This window comes from Coturnix japonica, chromosome 3 (assembly GCF_001577835.2).
Source record: "Coturnix japonica isolate 7356 chromosome 3, Coturnix japonica 2.1, whole genome shotgun sequence".
Taxonomy (NCBI): domain Eukaryota; kingdom Metazoa; phylum Chordata; class Aves; order Galliformes; family Phasianidae; genus Coturnix; species Coturnix japonica.
Window position 1 is genome coordinate 98,237,263 of NC_029518.1, and position 27,893 is coordinate 98,265,155.

Consider the following 27,893-nt stretch of genomic DNA (forward strand, 5'->3'; position numbering starts at 1 on the left):
TAAAAATATCATATTATTTTTTTTCCTTAGTAAATGACCTTGGAACCCAAAGCATAAACGAATGAATCACTTCACAGGTGAGAGCAACTGCAGTAGAACAGTGACGTAGCTCCCAGAGCTCATTCAGCACTCAGATGTTACTAGAATGATTTGGCAGGTGAACATGCCAGAGTGAATTTGAATCGAGCCAAGGACATATAAACTTAGATATCAACCTAAAGAACATGTGGTCACCATGTGGACACTAATAATGTGTCATAGTACAGGTAATTCCTCCTTGCATCAAAAGGTGGTTAAGGAGTTCTTAAGGGTTTCTATACACTACTTCTGTTTGAGTCAGAGCATCCTGTCTGTGCTGCTTCCAGATCCTCTTGCCTGAGCAGTTCCTACCAGCCAAGTCACTGCTATCTTAAGGTGACTGTATGAGGCAGGAGCTGGTGGAGGAACAAGGTGGAGAGTGAAAGGAGCTGGAGGGTCTGAAGGATGCAGGTCATTTAGTAAACTATGACATGAGGATGAAAGGGTGGAGTAGGAAAGGAAAGGGTGAATTTTGTCCAGATGTATTTGAAGAGTGTTTGCAATAAAAAGGGAATCGTTTGGGATTAGTAAAACAAAACATGACTAGGAGCAATTGGCAGAGGTTGAGCAGACAGAAGAAGAAAGATAGGCTGGGTGACAGGAAGGTTTTCCTTACAACACCNTCTCAATAAATGGATGAAAGCACAATTGCTTGGATTTCTGTAGTTTCTGATGAGCAAAGAATTAAATATAGCTCTGGAAGTAATCTTTCCATGGTGCTCTACCAGCCCAGGGGTATGTGACCTGTCAAATCTGCAGCTTGCTACTTCCAGGTTGTGCTTCATTAGGCTCCTAGTTGTTCCTCCCCATCTGCACTAAGTCCCTGCAGCTGGGAGGATGAGGGGCTGTGAAAACCATGGGTGAAAAATGGGATTTGGCCCATAAGTCCAAGCTTGAAGAATCAAAAGCAAGTTTGCTGACCATCAGACTGAAGTGTCAGCGTAACAGCATCCTCACTTTGCTATGAACTCACTGTGAACAAGGAGATTATTTCAGGCAACAGCAATTAAATAATTGCTCGGTAGCCCTCTCTTGGTGCAGGTCTCTGTGCTCCTGAATAACAAGTGTGAGGGTCTTGGTGTGTCTCTTTTGAGAAGTCCTGGTATGGCAAGGTGGATGGCCAGAGAAGCAAAGAGCATTTGATGGCCCTGTTTGGGAAGGAGTTTGGACCAGATGACCTCTAGGGATCCATCCCAAGTTCAGCCATTCTGTGGTTTACTCACACAGGAGGGAGTATAATGTAGTTATTGACTCCCTGTCCTGAATTGCTTCACTCAACAACTTCCAGGGCCCAGGAATCCATTTCCAAATCTTCATTGCTGTAAGAGTGCCTCCTCCACGAAGTCCAGTTGAAAGTTAAACTAATGTGTCACTTAAACACTCTTTAAAGAGGGCTTTTATGTCTTTTAAAAATGTAATTGAAGCTTATAAAAGTCTTTATAAATTTATATGTGGGAAAGTTATTGAGTACTCTGAAGAACAGCTTATGCCATGGCACGGTGCAGCATGGCTGCAGGCTAGATACGGCTGCTCCAAATGCCACCGCTACCCGTATTATAGAGAAAATATGAGTCTCTATTAATATTAAAACAAATTTTCATTAAAAAATTGTCATAACATGATTAAGTGACTTTAAAAGTTTCTTCACATTATGCATAATTTTTACAAGAGGAGTGCATTGGAATAATCAGCAGCCAGACAGCACCTTGTGGCCAAGGGAACTCCAAGCACTGCAACCTCTTGTACCAGGAGGAAGTTTGCCTCTTGTTCCCTTTCATTGGCTTTCCCCTTCTCCCTGCAGAAACCTGGGACTTGCTCAGCACCAGTCACGTCGTTTGAGCCTTTTATTGTTTCCCTCTTCTCAGTCTGCTGCAGAGGAAAAGATTAACTTCTTCTTTATAGCCTTAATTCTTAAATCTGGTCTAATATCCTCTCCTGTAGTGCATGCATTCAGTTGCTGCACACCCAGCCGTTGCTGATGGGTTAGAGTGAAAAGAATAGCATACCCCCTACCTCTGGGTCTTTGAGTCTTGGAGAGAGTTCAAACAGTTACTCTTGTTTTGCTTTTCCTTTGATATTTACTTACTGTGGTGCCTCCAGATGAACACCCGCCTGCTGTGAAACACCCTTACTGTCACCATTGTTTTTTACTCAGTGTGTATGTGCTCAGTTGCTTTCTGGTAGTATAACCTCCCTGCCTACATGATGGGATTCCCACATGGGGCAGCATGTGTGCTCACTTGGCCTCATGGAACAGCTTTTCTCAGTGGCATAACATAGAAGGCAGATATTTGAGGGTTGGCTGTAGAGTGTTTGGACCACCAGCACATCATTTAAGCTTCAGAGCTTCATCTGCACAAGCTCAACAAAGAGAGATTTGCTTCCCAGTGTAGGACCTCCTGGTGTTTGTCCTGGACCTTTAAGCATTAGCAAGAAAGCTGTAACCTGTACAGGCTTATGAGGATGCAACACATGTCCTTGAGCCCAGCCCTCAGCTTCGCTATTGTCTCCAATGTTCCTAGGTGCAGAGGGAGATACTTAGCACCGAGGCAGTGTATGATAGCCCTGTGCTTTCTTTGCCTGCAATGAAGAGCTATTTGGATGCTTCTTTTGCCTGGATAGATTCTTGCTAGTCCTGCATGCTATCATAACCAAAGAATCATTAGTCCAAAAATTGCATTAATTTTTACAGGGTTGAGTGTGCAATGAGAGTGCTGTAAAAGCATGCTCCAAGTACGTGCATGTTAAGATGCTTCAGAGCTCCACCTGATGTGGGATAAGCGGAGTGACTAAGCTGCCACCTGCAGGTCTTTGCTATGCTTACACTGCAGAGTTCCAGCTGTTTGCTCACCTGCCATACTCCAGCTCAGAATTCATTCCTAATTTTAGTTCTCCTTAAAATATCAGCCTGTAAATTATAGAAGCTGGTGGGGGGACTGATCCTAGAACAGGAATGGGTTAAGAAGACTTGAAAGGTACCTTAAAAGGTGCCCTCTTAGCTTGTCATTCACAACCCTTCCAGTTGCTGAGATCTCAGTTCTTCTGCACTGCAAAATCAAAAGGCCTATCCCATAATAGCCACTCAGGATTGGGGACAGTGATCTCGTTAGTTTTCTGAAGATCTCTGCCTACAAAAGCTCATTGACAATAAGGACTCACAATACAATTCAGGCTTGAAACAAGATTTTCCTTGACAAAGATACATATATTTACTGAAAGCAGATGAAAATTCAGATTCTTGGCAATCAAAGTGAAACTAACTGTTCTTGGGCCTAGCATCAAACATGGGAAGGGTTTGCTATGGCCATAGTTTGGAATCAGCCTCCATTTGGCCGACAATAAATTGGACTGTTGCTTATAAACATTTGGTGTCCTGTTTGAAGTGAGATGCTGTATTGTTTCCTGTTTCAGGAAGGGGATAATCATAATGGATTATTACACAAGTCTATCAAACAGAAAGTAGTTAGAGCTTAGCACAGTGTCTGCCTTCGTATGCACAGATACGGGCCCTTAGGATAAGGAAGCTAACAGTAAACATAAACAGGAGAGTTAATATTTGTTCTGCTTAATGTTGTTGATTGGTTTCACAAATCCTTGGAGGGCCATCTCTGCCGAACAGTGGTGCACAATGCACTTGAGCTACGTTACGTAACAGTTTGTACGATTACCATTGGTAAACTGTTACTCAAACTGTATGATCTTATCTGGAAATCCTGCCATATTTCTAGAGCAAATTGCTCCTTAATTGAAACCTGCTTCAATATAAAAATACAGCCTTTTCAATGAGTCATCCTTTTTTTTTTTCTCTCTCTCTCTCTCTCTTTTTTTCCCCCCCTCTTACAGTTTGTAAAGGCTTCCAGCAGTTTAAAGCGAGGGTTAATTTTGCATTAAGACCATTGCCTCCTAGTTTCTTTCAAATAAAGCCAGAGGAAGTTCAGGGGAAGGCTCTTTCCTCTGATAATGAAGCTCTCCATGTTAATGATGCGTGCAGGCTCCCTCAGATCCTCTGAATTAGAAATGCTTGTGTGTGCGAGCACTACTCTGCTCCATTAACATTAAGGAGAGGTAGATTGGTGGCTATTTAGGGCACAGTGAAGTCGCTGGCTATTTAGGGCAAATGGAAATGGTGCTAATTGTGGCTGGTAATTCCATTAGTAAAGTACATCCACTTTGGTGTCTGTTTGGCAGATAGGTGAAAAAAACAGCAGAATCCTTTGAAGGGCAGTGTAGTGTCGAGCTCATTATTTCCTTGTATGAATGTGCAGAATTGCATTTTTCATGTTCCCTCCAATGTTTTTGCATGTGTGCACTGGCTCCATATCAGGAACAGGACATGTGAAAAGCAAGAACGTGGTGTTCCAGGTTAAGAAAACCCCAGGTGTTTCAGGCCATGGGATGCCAGGTAGGCTTTCTCTCCTGTTCCCTTTCCTTCCAGGTCATGAACAAACTTACCAAAGAAAGTCAAGGAACCCAGACTACTTTACTGTATGCATGAAAAACATTTTCTTGAGTAAAGTGCTTCAAGCAGTCTGATCAGGCTTCTCCAGCCATCATAGAATGGCTTGGGCTGGAAGGGACCCCAAGGATCATCAGGTTCCAACCCGCTGCCAATGAAGAGTAAAGAGGAAAACAACAGAGATTTACATTGCACAGGGGATGGGTCAGACTCTCTGTCACTTCCAGTGGCATTGTATACCTTGGTAACTCGATAAAACAATTAATTCCTGATGTGCAAGATAGTTTAAGTTACACCACACCATGTTTGGCGTGCTACTGCTGCTAGAAGTGTACTCCTGAATACCTGTGTGGGTGCTGATAACTGTGGCAGTAATGTGCTTGTTGTCATTTACTTGCTTAATTAGCAGCCTAATATCCTGGTCTAGCTAATGCCTATAAGAGGAAGTTTATTAGTAGTACGAAAGCAGTTTAAGCCTTATAAACTCCTTCCAGTCAGTTTCATTGGTCTGCCAATATCTTCTGGTTGAGTGATTCTTTGCTGATTCACACTTCCCCTGTTTCCCACTGCTGTTTCTCAGCTGAGTGTTTCCAGGTAATCAGAAAGTCCTTTGCCAACATGACAGGCACCAGAAATGCAAAGCAAAATCAGAAATGATTTGAAAAGAGGAAAAAACAAAACAATCTGCAAGCAACCCACCTCCAAAATGCCTGCTGCTGTAATTATTGTCCCCTTAGCTGCAAGGTGAGGAGGAACAAAAGAGCCCCAAAAATTACAGGTATAGTAAATCTAACTATGAGGTGACATTTGCTTTAGCATTGTCTGTCTTGAGAAAGAGGCCTGCATCCAGTCTGGAGCTCTGAGTAACATGCTAAGATACCTAGTTTTGGTGTAATACTCTGAGTGTAGAGTGAGAAATACTCCTTCAGATATGCTAAAAAGGCTTTTTATTTTTAGCTTAGTGTCAACTCAAATGCCAAAACTAAGTGGACTAAAGGTGAAATGGCCAACTTGCCTCCATTCTGCAGCAGCATTTGATTCATCCGTAAATCTGCTGCATCCATCTTTATGGCAGAATCATGGCCCTGGGGTACCTTGGCAAGCCAGCAAGGTTTCTCCACAGCTGAGAATGAGATCTGAAGTCCTGGGACATTTATCTCTAGCAATTCCCCATGCACAAAATGTAGAAGAAACAGGTATGACCTTAGTTCAGTGCCTAACATTAAGAGGTAGATTCCAGCTGCTGTTATGTCACTCTTCCTATGTCTTTCATATATCACTTGGACCTGGGTGTTGTGCACTAGTTTGACAGAAATGATATTTTGACACCTTCAATCTTGAAGATTAACTCATATTTAATGGAAGTTGCATGATTCTGTTACAGAATAAGCCTGTTCTGGTTGCTTTACATGTCAGCTAGGAGATATGGTTTAGTGGTTTTCTGTAGGTATGGTAAAGGAAGGACGGTTGGACTAAATGACCTTGTAGGTCCTTTCCAACCTTGTGATTCTATGATCTATGATCTATGATCTATGAGTGAGGTTTTCTGTGGTGTCTTCTATGGTGTTTTCTATGTACAAAGATATTCCCAGTCTTAATTCTGGAGGCAGAGAAGTAGCACAGTGTAGCTAACCAGAGAATCATTTCAACCATAGCTTCCATCAGTTTCAAGACTTGTTGCAGGAATGCAAGATGTTGAGGACTAGAACATGGGTCTTCGTATTGAGGCAGTTTCTAATCAGATGATGAATCAAACTTGAAGAGACAGTGGATATTCAATGTCTGAACATCAATAGAGTTAACTGCCTTTTATCTTCATTGTAGAATCATTCAGGTTGGAACAAACCTCTCAGATCCCCAAGCCCAACCCCAGCCCACCCCCATCCATGCCCACTGCCCACGTCCCTCAGTGCCACATCCCCACTGTTCTAAGACACCCCCATGGATGGTGACCCCACCACCTCCCTGGGCAGCTGTGCCACTGCATCAGTGCTCTTTCTGAAGAGAAACATTTCCTGATATCCAACCATATCCTTTGTGTAGTTTGTTGATTCCTGAAAGCTGAGTATTCTGTATTTTTAGACATTATGATATACCAGAAAGTATCTCGGGGAAATCAGCAGTCTTCCTAGTAAAAATCTCTAAAATCAAGGTCAGTTTAGCAGTATTTGGGAAAAAAAGTCCACGTTCAGGAAAATGGTGGAGTTTGCCCCTGAAGAGGAAGCACTGTAAAATTTTTGCCATACTCAAGACTTGTAGTTTTGCCTGTTCCAGCCTCAGTGCATAATATCATTACTACTGTTGATGGGTGCTGCTGTCACTGATACTGTTGAATTTGTTCCTCTGGGTAATCCAAGAGTGGAAAGTACTAGTGAAAAACAGTGCTAAGTTCTCATTTGGATGCTGATATATAGACAGCATATGCTTACTACAGTGTTCAAATAAAAATTAAACTATAAGGGTTGCAAAATGACAGAGATGAGTAACAAAAAGGGATTGGGATTCTATTTTTCTTTTCCTCCAGAAAAGAGGCTCCAGAGATTCCCTATAATTTAACAGTGACCGACAGCAGGAATAAGACAACCACAGTCAATTATGTCCCTTACACTCTCTCAGGCTCATATGGCTGGATGTGTCTCCTCCTGGATAAAGAGACCTACACACTGATATTTGACAACCCTTTGGTCAGCAAGCAGCTCCAGGTAACACAGATGTTCTTTGTAATTTGTCAATTATATTTAGAAGAGATAATCTTGCCTTCATCTTTCTGGGTGGCCAGAGAGAAAATCTCTTTACCTTTATAAGCAGAGCTTAAATATGATGACCTAATCTTGAAGCCCTCAGAAGTAACTTGGAGTAGGAATAAGGTTTTGGGCATAGTAGATTAAAGTTCAGTGTGGTGTGAAGAAATTAATACAATTGATTCTGTGATTCTGTAATTCATATTACTTAAGACATCACAAAGCATAGTTTTCAGGAGGTATTATTCCTCTGTATCTTTTAAGGTGACAAAGGGAGTTGATTTTATCTGCATTCATCATCACCTACTTGATTTTACCTACTCAGTTCCAGTGATCTCAATGCGTATTGTTCAGAAAAGTCTTTTGCCCATGTGGAACACCATCCCCTTTATTCCTCTTACACTCTGTAGAACTATAATCAGACACATGTATTTTGGTCCCTCCTCTAGTATTCAGTCACATTTAGCAACTTCGCAGCTGGGAATTACTTGCTGGTGGAACACAAGGATCTTCCTGCCCAACTTGAGGTTGCGGTGTCCTGTGGGAAAAGGACTGGACAGCCTCTCCAATCTCTGCCTTCCTATGGTCAGCACAGGAGCTGTGACTGGTATCTCGACAGCACACTGCGGAAGCTAACCTACTTGGGTAAGTATGATGGTAGAGCCGAGTCTTTTCCATTAAAGCCACCGGACACTATGAAGTCTTAGCCATGAGGTCTTGCAATGTCCTTTCAATAAGTGAGCAGTCCTTCAATAAGACCACTGAAATAGATAAGTGTGTGCACATCAGGTCAGTATCCATCTGATGCCCATTCTATCAGCAACTGGAATGTGTCATTAACAGTGCCTGATGTGGCATCAGTTGAATTTCTATTGGTCTTTTGGAGTGGGAAAAGCATTAAATGCCACTCATGATCTCTGGTGACATCTGGTCCCATATCACACATATCATTTATAAACCATGTATAGTCTATCCAGGATGAGCCCACTGAAGGTATTAGGATTTCTCTGTGCAAGACTTTTTCCTTTGATTGTAAACTTACAAAAGCAGCACAGACTTTTATGTTTGAGAGTATTGGATTTGTACATCGGATCATGAAGCATGGTGGTATCTCCTTTAGAAATTTCAGATATTTAATGATATTTAATGGAATTGCCAGCATCTTCAAATTTAATTTCTTCTTTTATAATATGGGCAGTTTCTGTAATTACTGTTCTCAAGCCAGTTCTTTTAAAAAGGTCTAAGTTCCATATGTAAAAGGAAAAATAATGATCATTGTGATCAATAATAGCAGAATCTGGAATCACAAGGGCACTTCAGTGAAGTGAAGTTCATGAAGCATAGCTTCTGCATCATTGTACAAGAAAACTAAAGTATCAAGATGCTGATTTTCACAGGAACAGAAAATTTTGTCACTGATCTGATCAGTTTCTTTTATGAACTGGTCTTGGTTTATACTGCTGAGATAGAATGCAAATGGCTTTCTCATGTGGGATCTACAGGGAAACATGGCTGGAATGAAGGTGGGTAATCCACTAAGCTTGGTCTTTAGTAGCAATGAAATAATTCACTGTACATTTCAGGACATATGAGGAGGCCTGTCCCTTAACATCAGTTTGAAGGCTCACACTAGTTACGTCTATCTCTGGTCCTGAGGCCAACTGGCGTTGCACAGCTTGTGTCCATACAGCTTAACATTTTCTCTCTTAAAACAGGCTGGATGCACCCAGGCTTCAAATTAGGAAAGATCCCTGTCCTCTGCAACTCTCAAATCATAATGGTCACCATCTGGGAAAGTGCATTGGTCTGGGCCAAAGCTCTGCCAGGAACTTGGCCAGCAATATTGCCTTATAGAATATTGGGAGCCAGCTTTTAGTCCCATAACTTGGCTTTATGTAGTCTGCTAGTACAGCTGTTGAGCCTAACTCTGGTCCAAGATCGTGTTAGATATCCACTACAAAAAAAATATGAGTTCGTTTTGTTTTATTTTGGTTTTAATTGTTTCAGTTTTCTAACAGCCCAGATTTGTTCTTTCAAATACAATAATCAACCATATTCAGTTTGGTTATGCTGAGCTGCACTTCCATGAACTGAGCAGCATGGGAAAGCTCAGAAGGTATTTCTTGACCTCTTACAGTTGCTGAAAACAAGGGGGATGATGGACTTGGCAAGACCAGGGAAAAATGATCAGACCAGTGCTTATCACTCCTGCATCATAGATACATTCTTGTTCCTCATCTGCTTTCCTTTCATTTGATTCCTACTGTATGAAGATCTTGATGTTACTTCTCATTTTAATATATAGAGAAACAGTCAGAATACACCAGGGAAAATTTATAGCAGCACCTAACATGTATAAGTCATGCAGTGAACATTTTCAGCCTGGGCTAGCAGTGAGATCAGTAATTCAGCATTGGGTACCTAATACATAGCACTGTTGGTAGGGTAAAAGTGTGAAAGAAAGTGGATGGATTCCTAGCCCTGGTGTGCCATTTAATTTCTCTCCTAATCTCCTGTGTGTGGGCTGAGAGTGAGGATAATTTGCCATCAGATCAGACTCTTGGCATGTGGCATTTCCATCACTCCAGGTCCTTAGATGATGGTCAGGCATCCTTTCAGAGAGGTACTCTCCAGCTCTGTGAGAAGCTATTAGAATCCTTTTGGGCTGGGATTTGTGCTCCACAGGAGGTTGGAGAAGATGACCACAATTGTCCCTTCTGGCCTTGGTATCCTATAAGGTCCATGCAGTGACCTGGGCAGGACAGCACTTGGCGGTCTGGCCTTCAGGATGCTTTCCCACCCAACTCTGTGAGCTGTTTTTATTTTTTAGTTACATTTAACTATATGAAATAATTGGCCAGCTAATTAATCCCGTTTACAAGCTTTGTCGGATTCTTCAGCTGTCAGTCATGCCTGGGCCTGGGGCCGGCGTTTAGTCTCAGCTCCCTCCTTCATGTGACTTGGTCTCCATGGCTACAGGCTGCATCTGCTGACACCCCACTCTCTATTTACTGCTTAATTAAGAATTTCACGCTCAGCCCTTATCTGCTGCTAAGAACAAGAACACACTGTTAAGAAACTCCAAATTTAGGCTGCAGCACAAGGAAAGCATTTCTTGTAGCCCTGCCTGTGTGGAGCCTCTTTAACTACCCTCTTGGCAACCGCGCTGCCACCCTTCAATCAAAAATCATTAAATGGGGCAGAGATAATGAGCATGTAGCATATCAAAAGGAGGATGTTTGCTCGGGCTAAGGAGGAAAAGCTGTAAGGGCCCATAAGCAGCCGCCACTTCAAAGGGAGCAGGGGCTGATAAAGAGTCATTTGTTCCTGTTTGACTTATGTAAAAGGTCTGGTATGTTGGAGGCCCGTCTCGCAGACGCGGGTCCCCCCTCTCGGTGCTCGTGTGTCAGCAGCCAGGCAGCTGGGCCCAAACGCCATCAGCCCAAGCATATAATCACCCGACCCCGCGCCCACAATGGGCACTTGTAGGGGGTGGACGGGGGACAATGGGGACACAATTATTGCAGCTGCTTCGGGAGGGCCATCATTCTTCCAGCAGAACGGCGTAGGCCCTGGCGGGGTGGAGGGGAGAGCTCCGGCGTATTATTCATACTCTGACTTTGGGAAGCACATCGCCGCACCGGTGGGGTTTCGACAGCTGCTTGTGTCCTGCTTCGTCCTAATAATTGTACATTCTGTCAGGGGTCAGCTTACTTTTGACCCCTCTGCTTTTGTGCCCGCTGGGACGCCTTTTAGGGTGAACGGCAGGGAAGTGGCAGGGCTGCGTTACATCCAAAATTAACGTCAGTAAATACGGATCAGATGCCAGCTCATTCACGGGCAGGCTCCCAAATTCACACAAGGGGGGAAAAAAGATGGAGGAGAAGGGGAGGGAAGGCCCTATGCAGGAGGAGATATTGTCATTCAAATGAAGCGGGCAGCTGAGCAAGGCCACCTTGGCTCATGGATGACTTGGGCGATGTGCATTCTCCCCCACTCCGTCCAGAACTGCCTACTGACATGCAAGTGTTTCTCTTTGGAGAGGAAAAAAAGAAGCCAGATACAAAAGACAAGAAAATGTACCGTATGGAGAGGATTAAGGGAGTTAAGTTGCCTTGATGCGTTGCTTGCTCACACTTTTGTAAATGAGGCTCAGGCGTGGGACCATGCATGGGGTGCTGAATAGGGAGGAATCATTGTAATGAGGAGCATTTCTGTGATGTGGGGCACTTCTGCTGAGATCCTGCTAACAAAGGTGCCTGCTGCTACCTAAATACATCACCTCTGTTAACCAGTCCCTTTAAAAATAATCATTTCAGACCAAGAAAAGAAATTGACATTCAAGGAGGGAGAGTCCAATATATCTGCTATGCGGAGTGAGGGGAAGTGAGGACTTGGGCCATCTTGATCTGAGGAATCTGGGGGGGAAATCCAGTCTCTTTGACACCACCAGCTTTGCTCTGACACTGTTCAGTCTTCGTAGCATCGCCTTTTTTTCTCTGGGACACCCCATGTTGTGGCAGAGGTGCTCCTCGGTGATGGGCTTTGAACTGATGTGTGGTTTCCCACTGAGACAGGGGAGGTTTAGGTTGGATCTTAGGAGGAAGATTTTCCCCCAGAGGGTGGTGACGCACTGGAACAGGTTGCCCAAGGAGGCTGTGGATGCCCCATCCCTGCAGGCATTCAAGGCCAGGCTGGATGTGGCTCTGGGCAGCCTGGGCTGCTGGTTGGTGACCCTGCACACAGCAGGGGGTTGCAACTGGATGATCATTGTGCTCCTTTTCAACCCAGGCCATTCTATGGTTCTGTGATTCTGATTCCCAAACGCTGTTTCAGGAGTACGGCCTTCACGTGGAGTGACCACGCAGTATCAAAAAAACCCTTCTTGTAACAGGAGAGGTGGAAAGAAACATCACACTGTGGGACATCTGGGGTATTTTTAGGAGAAATGTCCTGTGTAAATGACAATAATAACATTATGAGCTTTTTAAGTCTGTTACAAATACGAGCATATGGTACCACAGCATGGGACTGCTCCTTGGTTAAGGTCTCTGGGCAATACTGGAATTGGCTGCGAACCAGAGAGATGTTGCTTCCTTTTTGTTCATGTTTGAAGTGTTTATACCATTTTCTTTTGGAATAAAACAAAGCGGTGGCTTGCTCCATCTCCCCATCCCATTTTTGCCTTAGACACAGCTTTTATGGAGACAGGTCGCCCTGCTGACTTTGCTCATGTGTGAGTTGTTAAGAGGGCCTGAGGCCTGATCTTGTGTTACTGCTGTGTCAGAAGCAGGTCTGCAGTTTCCCTGGTTGTTCAAAAAAGATACTATTTGATTACACTTACTGTCTTTTTAAATTCTTAGAGGATGATCTCACTTCCACTTTGCTCCGTGGGTTGTTGTAGTTGCTTCGTGTAGGAGAAAAACAGGCCCTTAAGAATGTTTCTAATATTAAAATACAGGGAATAAATGTATTTTTTCTTCAGCCTTATTGCTCAGGGACAAAGGGGAATCCTAGTTGAAAGGCTTGAAAATGGCATTCATATTTCTTTGAAGGCACCGATATCCAGCCTGATAAAATTCACCCTACATCCATTGTTTTGGATGGTCAGTTGTAGAAATAAGAAATGCCTCCATCATCCTTTCAGCGATGGTCCCGTGAGTGTGTGATGTTTGTAGCAGGAATTTCGTGGCTTCATCTCCATCACTAATCCGTCTCTATTTGCCCAAATACTTCTTTAAATTGTTTCTCAGTGCAGTGTCCCCAGAATACTGTGCTCCTGGGCATCTCCTTGAATGGTCCCTATCAGAGGAAGGGCAAAAAATCCTATCCCAGGTTCTCCAGCTTCTAGAGGTGTGTCGTACCACGTTGTTGATTGTGGTGTCTAAGAGTTTTGATTTCCCTGTGATATATGTTAGCCCAATTGATGTTAAATAGCACAGAGGTGCTTGCTATTTGTTAGTCAGGCTATTGGAGCCATTTATCCTGGTTTCAGCCCTTCCTAATATCCACGGGCAAAATTCCCTGTCACTGCAAAGCTGATAAAAGACCAGGTTGCTCCTCCTTCGTGTTCACTCAAGGAGCCCTAAACCAGAGAAAAGTTAGTCAGGAAGGCCTATATTTATGATTCACAGCCCAAGCATCCAGGAAGAGCTGTAATAAGGCAGAAAATTGATGAGCCTTATAAAGGTTTTATACAACTAAACCCTGGAGCATTATAACTGCATTTTGTGAAGAGTCACCTTAATTCAATGTTTACTAATGACGTCCTTTGTCTGTATTGCCTATATCTCTTCCTGTCCTGTACAGAAACAGTGATAACGTGCTCGATAGCAAAATGAAACAACCAGGAGAACTATGTCACCGTGGGCTTGACTCAAGACCTGTAACCTGCTTTGATCACTTTTCAGGCAATGGAATGTGACAGGTTCATGCTCATTGCAAATTATCCCAAATCAACATTAAGAATTGTGACAGCAGTGGGGCTGGGGAGAATTCAGCCCCATGTTCCTGCGACTCACATGGAGGGTATAGATGGCCTATAATGGCTTGAGTTGTTGTGCTGTGTGGTTGGATGACACCTCAAACATGAGAAGTTTTTGTCTCTTCCCAGAAAATAGCTGTACCTAATTAACCCATCACAGGTCCTTTCTTTACCAGGATCTGAATCCTAGTATGAGGTCTATGTAGGATACTGAGTAGATTTTTTGTCCCCTGAGGATTTAATTAGAAGAACAGCTTTTCTCTGAACAATAAAAACATTTTCTATTAGACAACTGCACCGTAGTGCTGGAAAAGTCAAGCAAAACCTATTCGTTGAGAAATAGGATAGTGTCAGGCTTGGTTCTCTCACTTGTCCTGATGCTACTGTGAGTTGTTGTAACACCTTTGGTTCCAGATTTGCCCTCCTAAAAGTGAGAGGAGAAGGAAGGACACCATGAACCCTGAAAGAGGATCAAACTTGGCCCTTGAAAGGAGGTCAGTTGTTTCTTAGTAGCCTCTTGATCGCAGATGGTGGCTCTGAAGGTGTGACTTTCTTTCCCTTTCTAGTCTATGTAGCCTAGAGGAGGAGCTCTGCCAGGGAGATTCATTTCACCTGATACCTGTATCTGAGTTCTCTAGGCCTACCCTGATTCTCCTCAGTAGTTCAAAGAGAGAGAGAGAGGATTCTCACTCACTACAGCATATCTCATCCTTAAGGAGCATGAAAATATGGATGGATAGCTCTTTTGAGTGACCTTCAGTGACACCACGAGGGTCCAAGCTGACTAACTTGTCATCATTTTGAATTAGGTGAGACGTGTGCCTTCTGCAAGGGTTAATGTTGGAAGAGGTAAGTACCCATAGACGAGTATTGTCTAAAAGCTGAATGAACTATAAGCCAAAGACTTTAAATGAGTATCTGATCCAGCAGGTGGCAACCCTGCCCGTGGCAGGGGGTTTAGAACTGGATGTTCTTGCAGGTCCATTCCCAGCCCAAGTCATTCCATGGTTCTGTGTTCCTATGGCCTTCATGTCATTTTTCACTTTGTGGCCACCCGAGGACATGGTGGTGTTCATTTTGAGCACCATGTGATGTTTTGGGGCAGATTGGCTTGAGTGAACGTGGGTTAGACCACAGCTACCACTGGGAGAGAAGGTGTCGCTGAGGAACGGGGCTAAGGCACCTGATTACTAATTAATCAGATATGAGAAAAACCTCATGGAATCAGTTTCTATTTAATTATGGAAGCCTCATTTGGCATAGGAGCATATGCTGCTAACTCAATCGAGTGCTTTCAACTGACATCAAATAGTAATTATCGGAAAGAATCAAGTTTTTTGATTATTCATACTAATTTATTGAACACTTAAAATTAATGAACCTCAGTTATTTTAAATTTGCTCAGCTGCACTGGGAGAAAAAGAGGGAGGTAGGGAAGGGCGATTCTCACAATTTAAAAGTACAGAGACTTGTTTAAAGATAAAATAAGTAAATTACAACACGGCATGAAATCCCTTCGGTGGGTTGATATGTGTGCAGGAAAGTTGGCTTAGAGTGTTCTGGAATCGAGGAAAGTTCTGACAATGGCTTTATTTATACAATTCTCCTACTATCCAAAATTCTTCCAATGGCATTTTAGGGTCACCAGAAGGGGCTGGGCAGTGTAAAGGAGATTTATCTGTTTGGCAGAGTGCTTCTATTTTAACCTACGATTGTTCCAGTCTGGTGACTGAAAGGAAGTGTCTTTATATGCCACTGGAGACGAAGAAGAGGTAGCCTTTCAGCTGGCTCTGAAGCAGTTTTCTTCTGCTCCTCTTAGCTTGCTTTGCATTATCCTGACCCCTCTCCTGCTGACAATATACTGGCAGAAAGGTTACAACTGTGATAATTGCTTCTGACCTCTTTTCACAGTACAGAACACAGGGTCCCTGTCTTCAGTCTATGAAGTCTGACTAATTAAAGCATCTCTTTTAGACACCAGATTTGGTGGGGGGAGGAGTCAAAACCAAACTACAAAACAAAAGCTGTAATTTGTTGCTTGATCCAGTTAATACATTATGCATTCAATGGTGTAATATTGCTTGTGTTAGTGGAACTGCTGTGGATTTATAGTGGGATAAATGAGATTCATGTTCCAGCCTAGAATTTGTGATTGTTGAATGTTTTCTTTTAGCTGTTTCTAATGAGTTGTCTTGAGACCCTTAATATCTGCAAATTAAAATGCAGTTGTTCACTCCCTTCTCAAAACACACAAAAAAATCAAAGACAAAGATGAGTTGGAAAAAAACCCATATAGTTGTTCCTAAAAAGTCTTTGTCATTAGAAATGTAAAACGTTGTCAGAAAGCCACATGTAGCAATTTGCTTTGCTGCAAATGTTTGTTGTTGGTTTGGTTCATTTTTAAGGCCATGCTGTAACTCCCTGCAATTCTCTGTGTTCAGTCACAGGAGCTGACTTAATTCAGTTCGAGCTGAAAGAGAAGGAAAGAGCCCCTTCACCTACACCAGGTGCGTGAGTCTGTGTCGGAAAGGTTCGATCTGGGAGTCGCACCATTTCCTTTCTACTACTTGTTCACAACTATATTGCTGCATTTCACTTCAGTGTTTTGTACATCTATCAACCCAACAGGGGCTCTTGGCATTCATTTAAGCATTTCATTGAGCCGTATCTACCATTGCTCATGATAAATGTGCAATTCCACATTATAAAAGACCATAAACTTTTGTTAAGAAATGCCACAGAAGATCAGGAAGGTCACGGGAAATGTAAGAGTACAGTGTATTGTAGTGCTCTGCAGTCATCTTAGTGTAATAGTCTGACATTACTGCACAGTTATACATCGAGCCAGACAGCATAATACACCGGAGATGGGGGAGACCTCCAAAACCGGATCTGAGTTTCATAGCCGCCCTGCTATTTATTATCAACAATAATCATTTATGGAGCAATAGGGGTTAGATATTTGTTACAGAGCACTTTATACCTGAACAGATAAGTAAAGGAATACCCAGCCTTCGAGAGCTGATCCCGAGTTTCATTTCACTGTTTGCCGGCAACAGAGCTTTTCTTCTCCACAGTGCTCTTGAGTGGTTTCTCATCCACTGCATGTAGACAAGAGGTTGCCTCTGTTTTCAGTGATGTCTGATGAAGCTCCTCTCATGATAAAAAGGTTTCAGTCAGAGGTAGGTGCTTGCAGAGGCCTCCAGAGGGAGGCCCAGTCTGCGTTAGTCTGGGACATGAGAAACTGTGTGTGTGCAGGACTTCCCTGAAGGCTTTCCTTCCTCTGCTGATGGCACAGCAAGCTTAAGCAATTAATTTGTAAGACTGGCTCATTAGCTGTCTAAAATGCAGGCACAAGTACCTACACTTTGTGAATTTTATTTCTCCCAGTGTTTTCCTGATGCTGCTGAGACTCAAAAGTTTCCCTTTGGGTTAAGCTGAACATTAAAAATAAAACTTTGTAGGAGTTGCTACGTGTCCCAGTTAAGCTGGTGTTCCACCACAGGTCTTTGTTACCACATGCACAGCATCGCTTTTCTATGAGCTAAAAATCTTGTGAGAGTTAATTACTCATTTACAAAAAAACTTGCATAATTTAGCATACTCCAGGAAGTCAATCTGCTTTCTACAACACCGGTGAAGAAAAATGTGTGAGAACAGTTGACGTTTTTTTGGGTAGAGTTCTTTGACACTTTTATCATCTGGTATTGCCACTAAAGAAGAGGTGACTGGCTTGTGTCTTTGCTTGTTCATTTTAACTTTGTGTTCAGAGTGCTCAGAAGCCTTGGTTGATGTAAGTAAAAATAATCATAGAATCACCAAAAAAGACCTCTAATTAATCCAATCCACCTGTCCACCTACCACCAGTATCTCCCCACTAAGCCGTGTCCCTTAGGACAACATCTAAATGTTCCTTGAACACCTCCAGGGACAGTGACTCAACTTCCTCCCTAGGCAGCCTGTTCCAGTGTCTAAACACTCTTTTGGAGAAGAAATGTTTCCTAATGCCCTACCCAAACATCCCCTGATGAAACTTGTGGCCATTCCCCCTCATTCTATCACTAGTTGATAGAATGTAGATAGCCAATGTTGATAGATAATAGATAGATAGATAGCCATTCCCCACCTTGCCACACCTCCTTTTAGGTAGCTGTGGAGAGCAATAAGGTCTCCCCTGAGCATCACTGACAAAAGGAGGATGGTAATGCCACAGATGCTTAACTATCTTCGAAATGATAACGCTCTCAGCTAGTGAAAACAGTAATTCTCTCTGTCCTATTTTTGTAGATCCTTCTGATTCTGTCTTGAAATGGTCCCACCCAGAGACGTGGAAGGACGTGGAAAAAGGCTGGGGTGGATTCAACGGCAGCATCCCAGGTCCAGGAGAAGACGTCATCATCTTACCCAGTAAGGACGGAAATGATGGTGTTTAATTTCTGTAATGGTGCTTAGATCTCTCTACGTTAGTACAGATACAGCATGCGTTCTTTGTCACTAAGGTCCATTCTAGTGTATGCAGCATCTGATCACGTTGGTCACTTGACTACAGTAAGAAGTGTGATTTTTGGAATAGAATAATATTTTCTGCTTACACATGCATGTAAACACACAAAGTGTTACTCGTGCTGATGTTTAGGCTTAAATATATTCAAGGACTTCATTTTAGGAGCAGAATCATGGGTCCCAGAGCTCTTATCTCAGCCTTCCTCTCTGTGTTTTGTGCAGGGAGGACGTTTCACATTTCCTCAGTTGTACCACCTTCCATATTATTTTTACTGTAATTCTTGGTGTTGGTGATAACCTCTCAGTCCATTTTTCATGAGTGCCTCCCAGATGTTTCACTTTCTGTCTGTTTTTCAGCCTGAAACTTCAGTTACATTTAAATACTGACTCAGTTTACAGTTTTATTGCATGAATGTGCTTCTGTATTCTAACAAAGATGTGATGCAGCTTGCAGCAACATTTGGAGGAGAAAACTTGTGATAACCTTTTTACATGAAAGCTGACCCTGATCTGGTCAGGAAGTTAGACTAGATGAGCATTTGAGTTTCCTTTCACATTGAATTATCTTATGATCTTCTGAATGCTGTGAATCTGACATACTCTGGGACCTGGTCTTTCTCGTTTCTATGATGCCTTGTAAGTCTGTGTGCCTACCACAGTTCCACATCTGGAAAGAGGGGTAATACTGCTCCTCATCCCTTATTCTTCCATGTGTTTTTGGCATATGAAATCAATGTGGAAAAAAGTTTCTGTTGTTGTGTGCTGACATTTTGGTGGGGAGTATAAATAGCAGTTTGGTCTTAATTATGTATCATTAAAAACAAGTCATCAGTGTACTAAAAACAGTCTAACAGCCTTTAGACTTGTGTGTCTGGGAGCTAAGTGCTGGGAAAACTGGGAGGGAAGAGAAGAGGTCTCAATGATCTGTAATCAGTTTGGAGTTTCTCGTTTGCTGAGACAGTTGGAAAGTCTGAAAAGGCAGACAGAAGGTCTGCTGATCTCTCCCTATACTGCAAGATCGGCATGTTTGCTTAGACCTTCTCAGAACAGCTGTTTGTCCTTTAGAGCTGGAAGTTCTTTGGGGAGATCTTCCAGTTGTGAGGATGATTGACAAGATCAGTGGTCACAAGTAGTGTCAGGTAGGATTTAGGTTGACTGTTAGGACGAATTTCCTCATTGAGAATGTGGCCAAGCACTGAAATGGGGAGTCCATTACTGGAGGTGGTTTATTTTGAAATATACTTACTATTTGATTTTTTAAACCTAAAAATGTGTCCCCAATGACGCGTTTGCCAGTTCTGTGGTGTGGAGGTCTCAAGTGTCTAAATTAATTTACTATGATTGGTGTTTAGGCACTTAGTTCTTATCAGATGACTTAGTTCAAGCATCATAAAGTGCATCCTGGTCCGCATTTCTACAGACCACATTCAGGAGTACCTGGAGAGAAGAGCACAGCTTGCCATTAATGTATGTCCTCTAAACCATTCTGTGGAGGTCTGTATCTGTTCCCTTTGTGTGTATACACAACACTGATATGAAGAAGCACAAGGGTGCCAATGGTAGTGGAGGCCTCTGTACTGACATTAATTAATTATACAGTGTGTGCTCCAACAATCACAGGAAGCAAATTGCAGTCTACACAGAGATAGGAGATGATAGTAATTAGAAAAGCTTGGCTAAAGGTTTGGAGTTTCCCTGTTCTGATTAGATTAGCAAAGTGGAAACTGGTTGCTGAGGTTCTGGTGGTCCTTTGCCTCATTGCAAATTCACCTACGAACAAACCACTTCTGTGTTTCCTGCAAATGTCAGTGTAATCCTCTTCCTAGAGTGTCTCATTTTGAGCTTCCACGTGAGATATTGACTGTGGCCTTTGCAACAACCACAGGGCTCTGTCTACACGACTAAACTGTGCCTGAAGCATCGCACACTGCCCACAGCCCAGCCCAACTGATCTAGTTCTAGAGCTGGAAATAAGACTGCTGCATCAGCGTGCTGGTATACCAGAACTAATTAGCTCTCCTGAGAGGCAAAGCTCATTAGCTTAGGCCTGTTGCTGTGCAATGTGGCCTTACAGTCTTTGGGGTCAAAATTTAGTGCCTGAGTGGGATTAGACCCTGGGAGCTTGCAATTCTGAATTGCAGTGTTCAGCTCCTCAGAGCAGGGTGCTCCACTGCGGGCAGTGAAACTGTCTGCTCTTCAGAGGAGCTTTATTGGGTAGAAAAAGCACAGCAAAGTGTTTAACAGATTAAAAGAGGGAAATGATATGTAAAAATGGTAGGATTGGTGAACAGGCTTAGACTGTGTCCATCTTACTCCTATCAGTGATAAAAAACACTTTGGCTTCTGTCACTACAATTGAGATGTGTGATTAGCAGATGTGCAGAAACCCTTTTCCTCACCCTTCCATTTTTGGAATTGATCTTCTGTTTTAGCCCAAGAATATCAACACAAGCATGAACACAAGTTTGTCCATCACCTGAACATCTCTTGAGAAAGAACTAATCTATTGCTCATCTGTCTTTTCTGATTACCCTCTCCTTCCTTCCTGCTTTATTTCTCCTCTCCCTCCTCATTCTTTTTGGCTTGGAGATGTTGAAACATGTATTGATGGTGGGAGTCGATGGTGTGCAGTGTCTTAAATTGGAATCATAGCCATTATTGGTGTGGCTAGTGCACTGTCTGGCTCAAATGAAAGCACCTAAAATGTGATTAGGCAGGAATTTTCAGTCCATTTATCATACCTTGCTTTGCTGCCACAACTGTGTATATGAGTTTCTGGTTGCAAGAAATGCGAGGTCCTTGCTTGGATCCAGAATTTAGAATGAAACCATTAAGGGCTGTTTAGTCATCGCATTTTATGCATGTTTCCCTTCCCCATTTCACACAATGATATGCTGCTTTGGATCCCTCTGTTTCCCTCTGCTCCAGCAGGGCTGCCTAGATGAGGGTGCCCAGCACCATGGCCAGGGGCTGTGGGAGATCCCCATTGAGAAGCCTCTTTTAGCTACTCCTAATTATCTGTTCTGGAAGCTATCCATGATGATTCTCAGCTTGAAAGCCAAGTCCTGGGCCTGTTTCTGATATTCTCTGCATTACTGGGTCTGAAAGAACCTGAAAGAACAGTTTTTAAAAAAGCAAGTAATGGGTGTTCAGATCTTATTTCTAGTGCAAAGAAGTGCAGTGGGGGATGTTGGTCTAGGCCTGAAACAGTGCTGAAATCTCTGAGCGAATCTGACAGGTTGGAAATAAGGATGAATAAGAAGTTTCTCTGGTTTTGCCCTGTTCGAAAGCATTGGTGGAACTCAGAAGATCTTGCAGCAGAGGTGGGTCCCTCCTGTGAAATTAACTTCTAGTTCTGGACTGCTGCAGGTCTCCTCAGTGTCTGACTCCCCTGCAGGTCTAAGTCTATTCCAGCTGGATAACTTTGGCTGCCTGAATGTGCATTGTTATCTCCAAACGTTCACCCTCCAGAGCTGCAGCCATCCAGCAGCAACTTCTTACATTCACCAAACAGGCTTCTGCACCTTGAAAAACAAGCTGGAGGAGTTTAGTCATGCTGGTCTGGAAGCATTAGCTTCTCAAGCCCTTGGATTTTCAGGGCTTTGGTTTATGGTTTTCAGTGTGACACACTCCTGACGCAGCGCGCTTGGGGTTGGAAGGAGAATGTGTTATAATTCCAGCCGATGGAATGCTGTTTTGAAGGGTATTGGTATGATATCATGTAGCCTCTGGCGATTTCTTTTTCTTCCTCTTCTCCCTCTTCTTCTTCTCTCTCTCTCTCTCTCTCTCTCTTTTTTTTTTCTTTCAGTGGTGGAATTCACTTTGTTATTCATTTTCTGATTTTGATTTTCTTTGAACTTTTTCTGTTTGAAGAGATGAATGCTGGAGTACTGTATCTCATATAATAGCTCTTCTGTTGTGCCTGATTTCCATTCAATGGCGTGCTATGGTGTTTTATAGTGCAATGCAGTTGATCAAAGGCATTTTGTGTCAGTGCTGGAGTCATTAGCGAGTTCTCAGTGTGGTACATCTGAACATTAAGACTGTAGCATACCTGTGAGCTTTTGTGTAGAAGAAAATAAATGGATAATGAAATGTAGCCCTGTTTTCAGGCTTGAGCTATCACTTTCTAAAAGCGGTTGCTTGCTATTATGAGAATGTCTTCATTGGAGAATAGCCACTCAATTTTGTCATTCTGTGAAAGTAAATCTCTTGAGCTCAGTGACTGAAGGTTTATGATTTTAACCCCTTTGTAGCCACTTCCCTGTGATACATGACTGAGCATATTATGTACGGACTGTGTTCATCCTGAAGCCTCCCTTGAATCTGTTTGTCTTTCTCAAGCATGCAAGATCCTGTTTGGCTGTGAAGGAGCCTTCTGTTGTCTCTACAGAGCAACGTTTTCCCCTCTGAGAGCTTCACACCCCAGGCATCACACCCTGTGGCTCCGTTCAACTGAGGAAACCCCAGGTTTTCAGAGATGTCTCAGAATGGGAGAATTTCATATAATCATGTTTCAGGGCTCACATATAAGATGCTACAGTTACAGAGCGGCCAGCATTTCCTTTAGGAATCCTTTTTTAGAAGGATGTGCAACTCAGCAAAATATACCTGTTCAAGACAGGAACCTGACATATAAATAGTATGCCTAGGAGCCCTTCTTCTCCTTGTAAGAATGTTTCAGTCTGTGTTTGATGAATATACTTATGGCCTTTGTCAGCTGCAGCTTTTTGCCACATTCTCGAGCTGTGATTTCACAAACTAGATACCCGCTCTGTCTGACAGATATCATTTTAACAAGATCTTTCCCCTTATTCTCTTCTCTCTGTTTCGTATCCTCACATACTGTGCTTCTCAGCTCTGCAGGGCATAGGACTGTACCTGTCCTGTAAAGAGAATATAGACAGGAGTTTCTTCATGCCTATGAAAATAGTGAGTACTATTGATACAGGATTTAGGGAAAAAAATGTTGCACTTGCATTTGCTCTGTAGAGAATTATTGCATTGGAATGCTCTGAGAATGTCACATGCTTGAATGATGCTTCAGCCTGAGGATGCTGGGATTCATTTTGAGATGGGGTGTTCTGAGTGACCGTGCATAGCTTTACAGCTTGGTGTAGGCTTTGAGAATAGAGCAAACGCGATGTCCCTTGCCATGATCCAGAGAGAAAGAAGGGGGAAAAAAAAGGAAAGGAAGAGGTGGGAAGACTGAATTACAAGCACAGTGTATGAAGAAAGGGTGAGCAAACCTGTAAGCAGACCCAGGTCCCCCGTGCATGCGGTGGTTCCCTCTCCCCACACACCTGTGGCACATCAGGACTGCAAAACCAAAGGACCTGGGCAGGCAAACATTGAAACAACCTACTCATATTGTTGTAGTCCCCTTCTGCGTGTGCTCTGTGTAGTTTTATATTTCCCGCAGGTAGTTTAAGAAGAGTTAACGAGCCTTCACAAGTCAACCACTAATCGCATGTTTCCAGGAGAAGACTTTCCTTGTGCTTTCTATTACATGGTCATTTCTTTTTTTTTGTTTAAAGAAGGTGCTAATGGCTTTGTCAGGAGCAAAACTGTTAACATCTCATTCACTTAAGATGCATGTCAATAGGAGTTTCAGGTGGCCCATTCACACTTCTTTGTCAAAGCCCATTGGAAAATGTGTGCTCCCTAATCCCTCATGTTTTCTGTTGGCATGTCTCCAACTTGCTGGCACTCATATCCATTCTTAATGTTCATATGTGTCATTTGATGAGACTTAAGCATGCAAATATGAATATAATATTATAAATATTATGTTGTCATTCATTTATCAGATTAAATTTATGCCATGAAACCTCAGCTGCAGATGAAGCTCTGGCTGTGGACGTGGCACAAATGCACAAGCCCTGTTCTAGTGGTTCTAATAAAAAATTTAAATAATATCAAGAAAGGAAAATGTTTCAAGCTTCTCTACTTTCATACTTCCATTCCAAATCACTTTCTGCTTTGTTTTTCAGACCGGACCGTCCTGGTGGACACAGATCTTCCTCCTCTAAGAGGTCTTTATGTCCTTGGGACTCTCGAGTTCCCCACCAACTCCAGCAATGTCCTGAGTGCAGCCTGTATCCTGGTGGTGGGAGGTACACTGAATGTGGGTAAGAGAGCAGCCTGTCCTGGGGATATCTGGAGTTTTATTTCTACTCTTGATGGACAAGGAAAGAAGGAAACCTTCTTGTTTAGAAACCTGCTAGTCATTCTATTGCCTCTTTTCCCAGGTAATAGTGACAGGAGAGGAGTTAGTGGCTTTAAGTTGTACCAGGGAGTATTTGTGCTGGATATTATGAAACATTTATTGTCAGAAAGGATGGTAGTGCACGAGTATAGGCTGCACAGGGAATGGTGGGGTCACCGTCCCTGGAGGTGTTCAAGAGACATGGAAATGAGGCACTAAAGGACATGGTCAGTGGGCATGGTGGGGGGTGGGCTGGGGTTGGACTTGATGATCTTAGATGTCTTTTCCAACCTGAATGATTCTATGATTCTGCTGCTGTAGTAGCTATCTGGGTGTCAGCAATGTGGACCCTCAGAATCCACATTAACTACACAAGGATTATCTGTTGCAACTAATTGTCTGTTCATTTAATAGCATCAATTGCACTGAAGTTGGTAGCAAAACTTCTGATTTCATGGTGGCTGAGATTTCGTCTGGTGCTTGTGAAAGTCCTCCCTACTTCAAGTGGGGCTGCTTCATAAGGCAGTAATTTTTCAGGACCGGTTCTTATTCAGTGTTCAAGCAGTTCTTGATGTCTGTGAGGCACTTAATTGTTGTAATAGAGATATTCAAAGCCAACACAAGCAAAAGGTGAGAAAGCATCTTGTCTGAAAATCTCTCCACGTCTTACATTTGGCACATCTGGATTCAGAACATCTGTTCTCAACCCACTGTATAGGTGAGGTGCTACCTGGCTCCTAATTCTAGTGCTTTCAGAGTCCCCACTATTACTGGGGCTGTCCCACATTACTTGCAATGGACAGGTTTTTCCACATGGAGGTTATTATGCAGTTCCCTTTAAATATCAAGGTTCCTAAAGCCGGGCATTGTATTTACTTACAGGAATCCTTAGGACTCTGGGATCACATTGTTGATCACTGTCTGACCTTTCTCAAGATTGGTTTCATGAACTTTAAAAAGATAATTTGTTTGTGAACTCCAGTATTTGTTTGTTGTTAATCTCAAGGGAGTGTTTAGTTAATACAGCAGCAGCCAGAAGAGTTATTTTGCTGCCTCGTGTTTTCTATTGTAAGGAAAAAAAAGAAAAAAAACAACAAAAAATACCCAGGGTTTGAAAGCTAAATTCGGGAGGTTAATGTATCTATATACTTAAAAGACTCTCAGTCATTTCTTAGTTCCAATCTATGGTACTTTAAATGTGGTTTCATATTGGTTTTAAGAAAAAGCATGTGTTCGCTGCTAAAAAGCTTATTAAAAAACATTGAGGCACTTAGCTGCACAAAGTCCCCTCCAGCATATCTGTGACTAGTCATGACATTAAAAGCCAAACAGGTATTTGCAGCTGTTGATTCACAGTCCTGCTTCTTCTGGAGAGATGCCCTTGCTCCAGTTGGGGATGTGAAGAGGATAGGTGGGTAGAAACCTCAAGTTTCCAACATCTTTCACTGGCTTCTATGTTTGCTTCTAAAATTGTGATAGCATGTGTTTTCCCTTCCTCTTTCTCTTCCCATGTGTTCAAGGCCTAAAGGTAGCTTCTTGGAGCCCATCTGTCCAATCCTGGCTGTTCCATGCCTGAAGGAAGGTTTTGAAGCCCATATGTCCAATTCTACCCCACCCTAAAGACACAAAGTAGATAATGAGACAGTTTAGTAAACAAATTTAATAGATGTGGACATCAACATTCAACACTGCCTGAGCAGGATCTGAGGTTGACATTACATGATCCAGTTTCCTCCCTCTTGTGTAACATCTCCATGCCCTGTTTTTGTCATAGGAATCTTTGGCCTTGTAGTTGCTGCAAATCCATTGGCCTGTGCCAAACCAACACTTTCTGGCAGTACAAGTATTTTGTTTACCTCATCTGCTAGAGAACGATGATAAGCTCTAGAAACACAACTTGTACTTTGATACCCATAAGAGCACTTGGCATCTTATTTCAGGTACAAATAAATTAAGTCATGTGGTTGAAACATGATTGTAAGAAGTTCTGTGACATTGGAAATATATAACAAAGGAAAAAGTCAGTGTAAGAGTGAAGCTTTTGAAACACCAACCAGATCCAAATCGGTTTAGCAGCAGTCAGTACTGTTGCTAAAACAGTAATTTGTAGTGAAACTGGGATAAGAAGATACAGCAAAAGCTGGGAGATCAAAACTCCTGGAACCCCTTTGATCTTGGAGGGTCCGTCATCTATGCTTCAACGTGTGGCATAATCCGTGGTCAGTGTCAATTATGATCAATACAATCATGGTGACTTTTGAGATGATTCATGCTCTGATTCATGCCCTCAGACAAACAAGAAGTAATGTGTGGGTCTATCCACAGAGTAGTTTGGAATGATCCTAGTTCCTCAGCACTGTTGGACTCGGTGATCTGATGATGATATCAGCAGTAACATTCTAGAAATACCATTTATTTATCGATCTGTTGGGCTCATCCTGATTTCTGCTCACCCAGGTTATTTTTTTGCTTTTTGTAATAGAACCCACTAAGTAATTACCCAGATAGGATTTCTCTTTTCAGTCCCAACATATCACATTCTTCTTTTTTTGCATATCTCATGATGGCTGCTTGTTAATCTTGTCACTTATTTGAGGCAAGAGGCCCAATCCCTGCGGGCATTCAAGGCCAGGCTGGATGTAGCTCAGGGCAGCCTGACCTAGTGGTTGGAGACCCTGCACATAGCAGTGGGGTTGAAAATAGATGAACATTGTGGTCTTTTTCAGCCCAGGCCATTCTATGATTCTGTGATGTATTAAAGATGATCAATGCTCAGCCTCATATGGACAACTGAGGCTCAAGTGAGTCTTACCAAAGAACTTTCTTATCCAGCTTCTCTATTACCTGAGTTGTGTGGGTGCCATATTCTTTAGTTGTGAGCTCAGAGTCCCATCTAGCAGTCCCATTACATCCCTGTGTAGCTACACAACTTCAGTTGAACATGGAATACTGTGGATGTACTGCAAGAAGTTTTTCATTCCAGATAACAGAAAAAGCATTTTGAGAAGTTCATTGCACCGTCTGCATCTCCTTTGTTTCATCTCTCAGCTTTCATCTCTTTTCCCTTACCCTTTCCAAGCTATTGGTTTCTTTTAACAGATATTATCAGTCTGGGGCGGAGATTTGGTTTGCATGCTTAAGGCACTTACGTTTACATGTGGACATCAGCCTGTGAGCTGCATGCTTCTGTTGGACTGCTCAGTATGGTTACCTAGATTAAAATGTAGCCTAAGCTGCACTGTCTGATCTTTGTTATCTCACATGCTCAGGGAACAAGGATTCACCAGCACCAAGTAACCACAACATCGTTCATTGAATCATGGAATCATTAGATTTGAAAGGGACCTTTAAAGACCATCTGGTCCCACTCCCTGCACTGAACAGGGACACCCACAGCTCCATCAGTGCTCAGAGCCCATCCAG

At 42.7% G+C, this 27,893-nt stretch overlaps 1 protein-coding gene across 4 annotated transcripts in view; it reads left to right on the forward strand.

The window, feature by feature from the left end:
* The window catches only part of PKHD1 (PKHD1 ciliary IPT domain containing fibrocystin/polyductin), a 191,966-nt gene that overhangs the window by 95,462 nt on the left and 68,611 nt on the right, over positions 1–27,893 (forward strand). For all 4 annotated transcript variants that reach the window (XM_015859836.2, XM_015859832.2, XM_015859833.2 and 1 more), the window contains 5 exons: positions 7,059–7,236; positions 7,725–7,920; positions 16,201–16,266; positions 18,047–18,166; positions 24,256–24,393. In XM_015859836.2, the coding sequence (XP_015715322.1) occupies positions 7,059–7,236; positions 7,725–7,920; positions 16,201–16,266; positions 18,047–18,166; positions 24,256–24,393 (698 nt within the window). The remainder of the gene's footprint in view (positions 1–7,058; positions 7,237–7,724; positions 7,921–16,200; positions 16,267–18,046; positions 18,167–24,255; positions 24,394–27,893) is intronic.